The following is a 13,075-nucleotide window of genomic DNA, read 5'->3' on the forward strand; positions in this document are numbered from 1 at the left end:
ATTGAACATACAAGAATTTTACCTTATAATGCTTCCATTTGTAACATTAAGCCTGATTTTTATTTAGCATATAGATATTATGGACATTTTAAGTATTTTAAAAAGGACAGATGATTAGTTTGGTTAAAATAATGTTAAGGAAGTAGAACAATGTTATTTGTTGTTAAAATCTTCCGACTTTTTCCTGATGTGAATCATTACAAATTATCACGTACATACAAAGAAAAAATAAATTTGGTCCTGCAGCTCTAGGGTTAAAAAGAGGAGGGCACACCGCCTCACACACAGGCAGACCTGACGTATCCAGCGTAGTGCAGGACTGAGCTGTCTGCAACATCAATAACTTGCATCAAGGACTATCCGCACACGTTACTACCGGCTGGTTTACAGGCCGATGAAAGAGAAGGCTTATAACATTTTTTGCAGAGCAAACGCAGGTTGCCTGGGGTGAAAAGAAACGAAACGGATTTTATTGTTGTCTTTCCAAAGAGGGCGTTTCAGGAAAAACAAAAGGTGACACGTCCTTCATCAAAGTGATGATTTCACATTAGCAGTCAGACAAGGACGATTAAACATGTTAAAACCTCAACCCGATTTAAGAAGGTGGGTGTTTCTTAAAAAGTAAAGATCGAGGGAGATGCTTGTGAATTCGTACTACAAACACAAACAAATGCTTTAGATCCGATCTAATGGGAAAATGCTTGGTCTCGGGTCAAGCTGCTGCAGGTGGATGGCTGACCTGACAGTGTATATTTTGTTTCCGTCCCCCGCTCCTGCGGCGCTGCAATGCTGTGAGTCTGTGATGGTAAAGAAGGAGCCCGGTAGCGATCAGTGAACACGGCTGTTCGAGTCATGCTTCCTGGGGTCGGGGTGTTTGGGACCAGCCTGACTGCCCGGGTGATCATCCCCCTCCTCAAAAACGAAGGCTTCGCAGTCAAAGCTCTTTGGGGACGCACGCAGGAAGAAGCCGAGGAGCTAGCCAAGGAAATGAATGTGCCGTTTTATACTAACAGAATAGACGATGTCTTGCTGCATCAGGACGTGGATTTGGTGTGCATTAATCTACCTCCTCCTCTAACTAGACAGATCGCTGTCAAAACGTTGGGTAAGTTAAGAAAATAAATTATTTTATAATGAGTTCTCGCATTTGTAGGCTACTCTGATTAATAATATGCAATATTGAGAGTTGCGAAATCTACTTGTCTCTGCTTATATAGTTACGCACTTTACTTGAATGAAGTTGATTTTTTTTAGAAGAATGACTATTTCTTGAAGATAAACCTTAACAAATGTACTGCAATTTAGAATGTCGTTCATTTCTGTATATACAGTATAGGCAGTTATATTTATATGGACACTAGAAGTCGAGAATTTCATTACAAATCAAGCATTCGTTATGTTTGCATACGACCGGAATTAAGGTTGAAGGGGAGAGGAACGGGTTAGTCCTGATACTTGCACTGTAGTAACCAGCAGCAGTGTCACAAGGGAAAGCCGCGAGACTCCATGTGCTGCTGTGCCTTCTGACATTATTGGTTCTTATACAAAGACAGTACAGTTCAAAGTTGGCTGTGTAGTGAAACGAAACCCCATTTTAACGTAGTGAATTAAATAAAACTACATTGCTAATCTTTTTATAAAGAGGCAACGATGACATTTGCTTTTTTTTTTCTTTGTGACCTGGAAAGGTAATAAAATATACGATAGATGGTATTAAAACTGCTGTGAAGTGTACTGTATATTTAAAGAGGAAGACTTCTTAACCTACTGGCTGTGTTTGTTAACTGTTTCCTAAACATGAAATGCACACTGCAATATTTGAAGTATTTTGCACATGAAAGAGAAATCGTCTTTGCATCATATTTTTCTCTGTGCTTGAAAGTTCCGTTGTGCTGGGTGGGGGGGAATGGCAAATGTCTGCAACAGGGAATTGCTCTGGAAAACATTGGTCTTTACTATTCGCCACGTGTTTCCCCATGAAAATGTTGTTGGGACGACTTCACTTTCCTTCTACAAGCCAAAGAAATAGGAGTCCTAATGAAAAGTACATTTTAATTTAAGTTATTTAAAAAAAAATCCTGCTTGAGAAGGTAAGAAACCAGCTTGGGTTAAGGTAAACTAATGACCATATCAATCACTGTACATGGTAGTTGTACAAACTACCATGTTGTAATGTAGTTTTAATTTAGAAAGCACAATCCTGACACTTTTTGTGAGAGTTTTGTTCAGAGTATTCTAAAATGTTGTATTCAGAGCTGGGGAGGTGCCTTGACCTTGCAGAACAAAAGCAGGTTGAACAAAGTATTCGGGCCAGTGGCAAGATTATGGGTTCATCCTTTGACTCAATAACATGTCTAACTGAACAATTTATTATTAATCTTGCACTTAAAATTTTATGTCTCTCCTCTCATCCACTCTTTTTAGAATATACTCTACTACCTTCTGGAAGGAGGTACCAGGTCCCCTTTATAGAGATTAAGGGAGCATTTACTTCATTCATACCTATAAGATTGATTGTTGTTGTTGTTGTTGTTGTTGTTGTTGTTGTTGTTGTTGTTGTCGTCATTACCAGCTAATTGTCTGTTTGTAATCTTATGATATTGGATTTAGGTCTGACAGCAATGTTGTTAAATATTGTTTTGTATTATGGTATTGTAGAGTTGCTGTGTTGTATTATTGTCATATAAGGTATACGTTAGGAGCTCTTGATGTGCAAAATTCACTTAGGGACAATAAAGGTAAATTCAGTATTGAACAAAAGACTTGCAGAAGTAACCTTAACCAGCTACTACTGCAATATCTGCATGGGTAAAGTTTCTATGTGTTTTTAGTGTGTAGTGTACAGCAGTATCTGCTCACATTTTTCATTCGCATTAGTCTAAAGTCTGGACAGTAGAAAACAATTGCCCTGATAAGTGTATTAATGTGTATAAATTAAAAGGGTGCTTGTAGGTCAATTGTGACTTTTAAACTGCCTATTATTTGTAGTACATTCATGAGCGTTCTGTACCTGGTAATTGCTGTAGTGTGCAGTGTATCTTTATTGCACAATTCCCCTTGCTTGTGCTTGTTTCTGAAACAGTTCAGACATATAGAAAAGAAAACTATTGTTATGGAGGAGCTGGCTGATGGTATGAAAAGAGCTTCTTTTGGTTATTGTGAACAAGCCTGGAGTTTGATTGTGATATTGAATTAAATCAATCTGCTCTGTAGATTTTGGCTTAACATTGAATGTACAGTAGACTGACAAGTCCAAGAGTTTGGTGTCAGCAGACATAAAAAGCTAATTTGTCCTTTTTATTTGCAGAATTGCAATGCCATCATGGAACAGAAATAATTTTGCTACTAGTGAAGAGAAATTTACTTGTAGTTAGTAACAACAACAAGAGTAAACATAAACTTACCCTGTCATGCAAAAATTCTAGAATGCGCTGTCGTATTTCAAATACATTGCCACCTCATTGTAAAAAAACATTTTGAACCCCTCCAACCTGGCTTCTATCAACTTCACAGCACAGAAACTGCCCTGGTCAAAGTCACTAACGATCTTCTAAGAGCTTCTGATTCTGGTTCTCTCTCTATCCTCATTCTTCTTGATCTCAGTGCTGCTTTTGACACTGTTAACCATGAGATCTTACTTTCTCGTCTTGAGACTCTGTTTGGAGTTTCTTACACTGCTCTCAAATGGTTCAAGTCTCACCCCACTGATCGCTGTCACTTTGTCTCTCTTGGCGGATTTAGGTCTGAAATTGGTCTCATTAAGTCTAGTGTTCCTCAGGGTCCCCTACTTTTCAGCATTTACATATTTCCACTTGGTCAACGTTTAAGATCACATGGCCTCAACTATCATTTCTATGCTGATGATATTCAAATATACATCCGTACAAACCTGACACTGATGTGGCTGTCTCTGTTCTATCTACTGTAATTGCATCTCTCACATAAAGACTTGGATGACTCAAAATGTCCTTCATTTTAACTGTGACAAGACTGAAGTCATGCTTATTGGCACCCCCCATCGACTTTGTAAAGCCAATCCTGTAACCCTATCTGTAGATGGTTCTCTACTTGAGCTTCAATCTAAATTGAAAAACCTTGGGGTTATATTTGATTCTGGCTTAACATTTGACCCACATGTGCAGCATATTGTCAAAACATCTTTCTTTCACCTCAGAAACATTGCTAGACTATGCCCTATGTTATCACTAACTGTGGCTGAAAAGCTGATCAACACATTTGTCTTCTCCCCAATTGACTACTGTAATGGTCTACTTGCTGAGGTATCTAAATCCACATTTAACAAATTACAGTATGTGCAAAATTCAGCAGCCAGAATCCTGACCAGGTCTAGTGTAAGTGATCACATTACTCCCATCCTGGAGTCCTTGCACTTGCTTCCTGTCAAGTTTTGTGTCATCTTCAAAATCCTCATGCTCACCTATAAGGCTCTGCATGGCTTGGCACCTCAGTACATTCTTTACCCCTCTGCTCCTACTATATTTAGTACCACCATCTACTGTCTCCTCTGCATATTCTTATCATGTTTATCTTGTGTATTTTATATTGTTTATTTTTAATTGTCATTGTTGCTGTTGTCATTCTGTAAAGCCCTTTGAGAAGCCACCTTTAAAGGCACTATATAAAATAAAGTTTGTAATTATTATAAACAATATTCTGTCCATTGGGGAACAAAAAACACATCACTTGCCAGAACTTTCCTTATTATATGGTAACAGGTGTTTGTGTGTGTGAGAGAGTATGGAAATGCAGTGCATAACTGATGTGCCCTTAAACTATGGTAAGTATGCCACATGAGTTAGTACTTTAAAATCACCTTCTTGCATTACAGAGAAGTTTTTAAAAATACTTTAAAACAGTATTTAGTGAATGATTCTCTCTCTGCACAATATTAAATTTATGCTGATGCATTGTTAAGAGTTTTCTTGTATTTCCTTTTGTTATGTCATCGTTTTATTTATACACATATTGATTGTAGCACTATATTGATTGCGTGCTACTGTATATCAATCTAAATTAGGGCCTCTGATAAGCCAAAAAGCACACACAGCCACCCTTTAACAGTGATGGTGTGTGTGCTTTTTTCAAGGAAGTGATTTAAGATGTTTTTAAGATGCCAAAGGCATTTGTGATATACTGTTCTATACAACTTCAGATGCTTATGTTTAACCTCACTTGTCTGAGATCGGGAGCATGCGGTGTGCCTTTTCAAATATCATGTTCTCCAAAACCTCCAGCATGACAGTGCAAAGTCTCATGTCACTGTGGAGGTTTACAGTACCCACAAGATTAGAACATCCCTCGGTCTCCAACTGCTGATACAGTGTTGATTGCACCATTACAGTGTTGAAATTGTTACACCTTCCACTAAAATTCAATATTGAACTACAAGAGCTTTGTCTTGCTCAGGAAAAGAAGGAAAGAATACTCCAGATATACTTTTTACTTTTTATAGTAAAAAGTATATCTCTAGTCTATCATGGTTTATCTGTATTCCCACTAATAAGTTTCATACATGATACTTATTTAAGAATAGTAACTTAACTCTGAATATATGTGACAATCCCTGGCAAAAATGAGTCAATCTTTTGCATAAGCTTGGTCGTGTCATTGTTAAAACTCATTAGTATTGCTTAACAACCCTCAGAAATGTAGTGTAGTTTTAAAGCTGGTTAGCATTGGAATAACTGGACATCACTGTAACTGTTTGATCACAGGATGGTTCACTTATGCAACAAATGAGCACTAAGAAATTATTACTTGACCAACATCTTCGTTATATTCATGATCTTGTTCATGCCAATACCAAGAACTATGCCCTCTTTAAACAGGGTAGTTGCAAAACTATCTTAGTGGTTTTCTTTGTATTCTTCGGACAAACATGATCTAATCTTGATTTAGATATCGGTCTAGGTTTTTTAGATGGTTGTAACACTTTTATACTGAATATAACAATCGCCACTTAAGCAGTACTTTGCTAATTTGCAACAATATACCTTTTGACACCTTTGACTTGGTCGTAAGTGTGGTTAAAAAACAGTGTACCTGCAGCAATTGAGACTCCCTTGCTTCTGCACCCAGCTACAAATATGTACCAATTGAATGGCTGTTTTGTTTTTGATAAGTGTAAGCTTCCATAATCTAACACTGTAAATACAAGTTGTTTTTTTCCTGGGTTTGTGTCCCATTAAAGAAAACATCATCCTGACAGACTGCTGGAACAATATCATGTTTTATGATTTGTTTAAGAGGTACTTGAAATAGTGCAGTGGAATTTCATTTCTGGAGAGCTGGGTCTTACCTTTACCCGTACTGATCTTCATTAGTGTGTGAGCTCACACCTGAAGAAAGTTCCGCACACAAAATACTGTTTTTTCTATCTGCTGTATAGAAAGCAGAAAGGTGGCTTCTCAAGGTGCTTTACTGAATGACAACAACGATAAATAAAAAGAATACACAAGATAAAACACAATTACAATATACAGAGGAGACCGTTGATGGTGGTACTAAGAAAAGCAGAGGGGGGAAGAGTGAACCAGTTAAATAAAGGCTTTTCTAAAGAAGAAGGTTTTGAGTCTGGATTTGAAGGAGTTTAGAGAAGGTGACTCTGATATCCTTGGGCAAAGAGTTCCAGAGCTTGGGGGCATAACAGTAAAAGCCCTGTCACCCATACAATGTAGAGGGGCTTAGGGGACAGTAAGGAGACCAGAATTAGAAAGTTGTATTAGAGCGAAAGTTAGAGCGAAAGTTGTAAGGTGGGGAATAGGGCAATAATAGTTCAGAGAGGTACTGAGGTGCCAAGCCATGCAGAGCCTTGTAGGTGAGCATGAGGATTTTAAAGTCCACATAGAGTTTGACAGGAAGCCAGTGCAAGTACTCCAGGATAGGACTAATGTGATCACTTATACTGTACTAGACCTGGTCAGGATTCTGGCTGCTGAATTTTGCACATACTGTAATTTGTTAAATGTGGATTTAGATACCCCAGCAAGTAGACCATTACAGTAGTCAATTGGGGAGAAGACAAATGTGTTGATCAGCTTTTCAGCCACAGTTAGTGATAACATAGGGCGTAGTCTAGTGATATTTCTGAGGTGAAAGAAAGATGTTTTGACAATATGCTGCACATGTGGGTCAAATGTTAAGCCAGAATCAAATATAACCCCAAGGTTTTTCAATTTAGATTGAAGCTCAAGTACACAACCATCTACAGATAGGGTTACAGGATTGGCTTTACAAAGTTGATGGGGGGGTGCCAATAAGCATGACTTCAGTCTTGTCACAGTTAAGATGAAGGACATTTTGAGTCATCCAAGTTTTCATGTGAGAGATGCAATTACAGTAGATAGAACAGAGACAGCCACATCGGTGTCAGGTTTAGTACGGATGTATATTTGAATATCATCAGCATAGAAATGATAGTTGAGGCCATGTGATCTTAAAAGCTGACCAAGTGGAAACATGTAAATGCTGAAGAGCAAGGGGCCCAGTATTGAGCCCTGAGGAACAGCAGACATAACAAGTCCAATTTCAGACCTATACCAATTAAGAGAAACAAAATAACAGGGATCAGTGAGGTAAGATTTGAGCCATTTGAGAGCAGTGTCAGAAACTCCAAACACAGTCTCAAGATGAGAAAGTAAGATGTTATGGTCAACATTGTCAAAAGCAGCACTGAGATCAAGAAGGATGAGTATGGAAAGAGAACCAGAATCAGAAGCTATTAGAAGATCGTTAGTGACTGATCAGGGCGGTTTCTGTGCTGTGAAGTTGACGGAAGCCAGATTGGAGGGGTTCGAAAAGGTTGTTTGTCATGAGGTGGTTATGTAACTGAAGTGTGACAGCACATTCTAGAATTTTTGCAAGAAAAGGTAAGTTGGTGATGGGGCGAAAATTGTTACGGTTGTCGAGAGCCATGATAGGCTTTTTTGGCACGGGGGTAATGGCAGCAGTTTTGAGGACCGTTGGTACAATGCCGGTGCTCAAGGATTCATGTATAATATTGAGCACGATGGGACAGAGAGAAGAGAAACAGGACTGAAAGTGGTGGGAATGGGATCTAAAATAGATGTGGTGGTTTCATATGTGTAATTAGTTTATTGAGGGATGTTGAGAAGCTGGAGAGAAGGGAACCAGAAAAGTTGGATGAGGAGGGAGGAGGTATGGAAATGATATGCATAGTGGAGAGAATGTGATGTTGGATATTGTCGATCTTAGAACTAAAGAAATCTAAGAATATGTTGCAAAGTTGTGATGAGGCAGACAATGTGGTGGGGCAGTTTGGCTTGAGTAGTTTGTTGATGGTGGATAAAAGATGTCTGGGGTTGTTTTGGTGATTTTCAATGATTTGAGAGAAGTAGGTGGATCTAGCAGACTCTATAGTAACCTTATATTCAGACAAGTAATCTCTCCAAGCCTGATAATGTACATTTAGGCCAGAAAGACGCCACCTACGCTCAAGTGCGAGAGGCTGCCTTCATATTTCGCAGATGGTTGTTGTTCCAGGGGGCAGGGCGAGAGAAGGAGATGGTTCAAGTTTTTAAAGGAGCAAGCTGTCAAGGGTAGATAAAAGAGCACTGTCAAGTTACTGTATTTTGTCCTCTAGAGCAGTGGTTCTCCAACTGTGGTATGCGTACCACAACTGGTACGCCAAATGACCCCGGAACTTTGTTGTGTGCACTGCAAAACTGGGACGGGTTTTCATATTTTCTATTTTCTTAAAATTAGTTTGTGTCGAATACGCAGCCTACGTACTACGATACAGCGCGTGCTAATACTTGAGTGGACACAAGAGCTACAATGTAATTCTATATCATTCTATAGGAATGCGTGCTACGAACGCATAAAAGTTATCTCCAGCAAATAGGGAGGTAGGAGAATGCGTGACTTTGGAACAATGCCAATGTTGTAAGCACAGGAAAGCATAGAAATGCGTACTACGAACGCTGGCAATCTTGTGAGCACAGGAAAGCATGATAGATAACAGAAAAATATTTAAGAACTGTTCTAGGTTAATTTGAGAGAAATACACAGAGCATCTTTGTGTTTCGCTCCCATGTGCATGAAATAAAAACTTCTTTTAACTCCTGAGACAAACTGCTGAAATGGAAACTGGGAAAAATGCAAGCTTGCGGATTGCTAAAGCAGGTAAACCCCACACTGGAGAAAAAGCTGCTGAATACCTCGACTTGCTGCCCCCTTAGAAAGACAGTCACTTGTAGAATTATTAACATGGCAGATGATGTCAAAAATACGCTGATAGAGCGTGTTAAGATGAGTAGATGTTTTTCACTGCAATTAGATGAGTCTATAAATGTCGTTGATTTGGCCAATTTGCACATTTACACATGGGCATATCCCATGAGGACTTTCTGTTCTGTAAGCCGCTACAGGAACTACGGGAGAGCACATATTTCAGCTTCTGAATGAATTTATTGAAGAGAATGGCATCAACTGGATAAAATGCATCGTTTGTACAGACGGTGCTAGAGCTAGAGTTTGTACAGACGGTGCTAGAGTGATGACAAGCCTTGGCCGTCAAGAAAATGCCAGACGATTTAAAATCTGTTCGACTCTGTTGTGAATTGTATCAAGGCTCGACCAATGAATTCACATCTGCTTTGCTTGACTAAACAGGCTCACCCCTCTGACTGAAATTGTGCTTTTTATTGTTTATTTTTATTTGTTGTTGTTGTTGTTGTTGTTCCTTTTGTCATTCTGTAAAGCGCTTTGAGAAGCCACCTTTAAAGGTGCTATATCAAATAAAGTTTATTATAATATTTATTATATGTGTGTGTGAGTGTGTACGTGCGCTCATGTTGGTCATTGAGATTTTCTGGGGTTCCTATGAGAAGATGACTTGTAGGTGGTACTTGGATACTTTGGTTTGATCAGGGATGGTACTTGGTCCAAAAAGTTTGAGAACTACTGCTCTAGAGGGTCAGAGGAAGAGAAACAAGATAAGGAGGACAGAACAGAATTTGCAAACCTTGGGTGATCAATTGATCGCCAGTTGTGGAAATTTACAGAGTGTGAGGGGGAAGTGTTAGAAACAGGTAATTCCAGATTGAAAAGAATAGCTAAGTGGTCAGAGAGGCCTAGATCAAGGGGAGACCAGTGGGAGACAAAAGAGTCATTTGCAATAATTAAATCTAGGGTGTGTCCTTTGTTATGTGTAGGGGTACAAACAAACTGAGTAAGATCAAAACATCCCAATAGAGTCTTTAGCCAGACTGGAAGACCTTGAATCGATGTGTATATTAAAGTCTCCTAGAATAAGGATCCTTTTAAACCTAAGGCATAATAATGAGAGTAAGTCAGCAAACTCACCAAAGAAGGCTCCACTGGGTTTGGGTGGTCTATAAACTGTGGCAATAATAGTAGATTGGGGGATAGAAACATTTAAAACAAGGCACTCAAAAGAAGAGGGAGGAGGTATAATAATGGGACTTAGATTGTAAAAAAGGTTGTAAATAACAATGATGCCCCCCCGCCCCTGAAAGGCGTGGAAGGTCAAACAAACCATACCCAGGAGGGACTAATGTGTTAAACAGCAGTCCATCGTTTTGTTTGTGCCAGGTTTCGGTTAAGCACAGAAGGTCCAGTTTTATTTCTTTGATAATGTCACATAAAAGAAGAGCCTTGTTGTTTTTGGAGTGGGTATTGAGTAGCGCTGATCTAGCCAGTCTCGGGGATTCAGGGGGAAGTGGAGTGCGTCGGCGCCGGTTCGGGATGGTAAAAGGTCTTCCCCACTGTAATTACCACTGTCTGCATTATGGTCTTGTATTAGTACAGTGACAATCTTATACATGCAGAGCCTGGGCAGGAAACATATTTTTCACTTGCTGTCTTTCAAGATAATTTCAAACAAAAGAAACTATAATCTACTTTTAATTTTCAAAGAGATACAGTATGCGTGAAAGACTGGAACTTGTTCTTAAAACTAAGAAAGGAAAGTATTTCCTATTCAGTGTACTAAATATCCTGATTAATGTGGTATTACTGTATATGGTCCAGAAGCTTAACGAACGAAGAAGACAAAGGAAGACTGTGGAAGAATGAACTAAGACAAAGGAAGCACAGTATAGAAATCCAAGTACTATTTTATAGATTAGTGATTGTTAACACAGTTCTGAGATCAGATCTGAGAATACAGTGCTTTACACTCGCTTGCATTCTTGGTAAAAAGATGGCTGGTTGTTGTTAACCATATACTTCATTCATACTTCATAGTTTCATTTCTCCTCTGGTATTTTTACTTTATTATTACTGTATATACTTTGTTTTTGTGGACGTCTTTAATTAGGGGTTAACTGATGTACAGATATGCATTTGTATGTACAGGAATTTATTGAAACCAAATGTGTTCAGAAACATAATAATTAATAATAATAATTTCTTACACTTATATAGCGCTTTTCTGGACACTCCACTCAAAGAGCTTTACAGGTAATGGGGACTTCCCTCCACCACCATCAATGTGCAGCATCCACCTGGATGATGGTGTATTAGTGATGTTTGTAATGACAACACCATATTATTCTAAATTTGAAGTTGCAGACTGAGCATGGATGTTCATGCTTCCCCAGCTCCTATCAAACATGAATGTGTGAGACACACTAATGAACTGTAAGTGGGACAGTACAGTATGTGCAGTTATAAGAATATTGTGTAATGTGTTTATTAGTGTCATAACTGTGTCGTCTTTGGCTCTTCGAAGTTTCTTTTAATTTCTTTCTCTTTTCCCTCCCCCATTGTCTTTCTTTCTTTTTTTTCATATGTATTTTCTTTTTTTTGATCTGGTGTCAAGAAAGGAAAACAAGAACAAAAAACAGACTTTTAAGGTTATAGAGTTAAAGTAACATAATCATGCTATATTTTACTGTATTTTACTTCCCTTTAACTCAGTTCAGTTTTATTGTGTTAAGTAGATTTCTGATATTCCCTGTTTGTGATAGTAGCTCAGATAGATTAAATTAGTAAAATGAGTGCACTTTACCTAAAGATTAACTTCATTATTTTCTGCATGGTTAAATCCTAAACCTAATACTGAATTTAGGATTTAACGGGATTGAGTCAAATAACACTGAAATTCCTAGCTGATCAATTTTCATTTGGCCTCTGTGTATTCCTTCTTCCACAATTAAAATCACAAAAGAAATGTACTGTATCAGTAGCCTCCTTTTCTTACAGCGTTTATATTAAACAGGCTGTTTGAGATCTAAAAATAGTAATTATAATTGCTGCCCTTGGCTGGAGTTAAGATTCATTCTCTCTTAAAAGTCAGACAGGCTTTCTTTAAATGTATTAAGAGCCAGGAACCACAATGTAAATAAGCATTGGCTAAATTTCAGGTATAACTGCTCTTTTACTGGAATTAAATTACTTTTTGTTTGAAGGGTTTAGATTTTCTAATGTAAGGATAGAGTCTTGCATATTTGCATTAAAAACGACAAATGAGAGGAGAAGATTCTAGCCATCTTATTTATTTGATTGCTCAGTAGGTACTGTAAACATTGCACAATCTTAAACAGGTACATTCAATGTAAAACAAGTTCCTACTGTTCTTATTGTTCCTCCTCTTAACTTTTACTTGTACTATATGCCTGGATGTTCATTCCATTGCTAAGACTTTTGATCTGTAGCCTCTTGTCTTAACATTGATTGGTCCTTTGTTTGATATTCTTTCAAGAATTTTTTATCTTTTTTTGGTGAATAATTTTCTACAATCTTTTGTTGGCTTGCTATCTGTAAAACACTTTTTTAACCTTTCACCACAACCATCTAATAGAGACATGGTCTCTATGTCTCTATGTCTATGTCTCTAACTCCTTCCTGAAATGCCACCGTTCTCCTGATACCATTCCAGCTTAACCCTTTAATGGTCTAATTAAAGAAACTTTTGGCTTAATTGGAACTATTCGCATATTTTCCAGCTATTAAGGTGCTGCTCAATGGATTCCTCCAGGATTGAAGGAGAATACCCTACTACAATATTACAAGATCATTCTGCAGCACCAACCCCAGGTTCTGTAACACTGCAGCTGTTCTTCTTATG

The 13,075-nt window shown here is 38.2% G+C and overlaps 1 protein-coding gene across 1 annotated transcript in view; it reads left to right on the forward strand.

Moving 5' to 3' along the window:
- The first annotated feature begins 286 nt into the window (after positions 1-286).
- The window catches only part of gfod1 (glucose-fructose oxidoreductase domain containing 1), a 55,929-nt gene continuing 43,140 nt past the window's right edge, over positions 287-13,075 (forward strand). Inside the window, exon 1 of the mRNA XM_088643367.1 lies at positions 287-1,105. Within this exon, the coding sequence (XP_088499493.1) occupies positions 853-1,105 (253 nt within the window). The 5' untranslated portion in view covers positions 287-852. The remainder of the gene's footprint in view (positions 1,106-13,075) is intronic.

Source organism: Lepisosteus platostomus, chromosome 8, assembly GCF_059453375.1.
Source record: "Lepisosteus platostomus isolate fLepPlt1 chromosome 8, fLepPlt1.hap1, whole genome shotgun sequence".
NCBI lineage: Eukaryota > Metazoa > Chordata > Actinopteri > Semionotiformes > Lepisosteidae > Lepisosteus > Lepisosteus platostomus.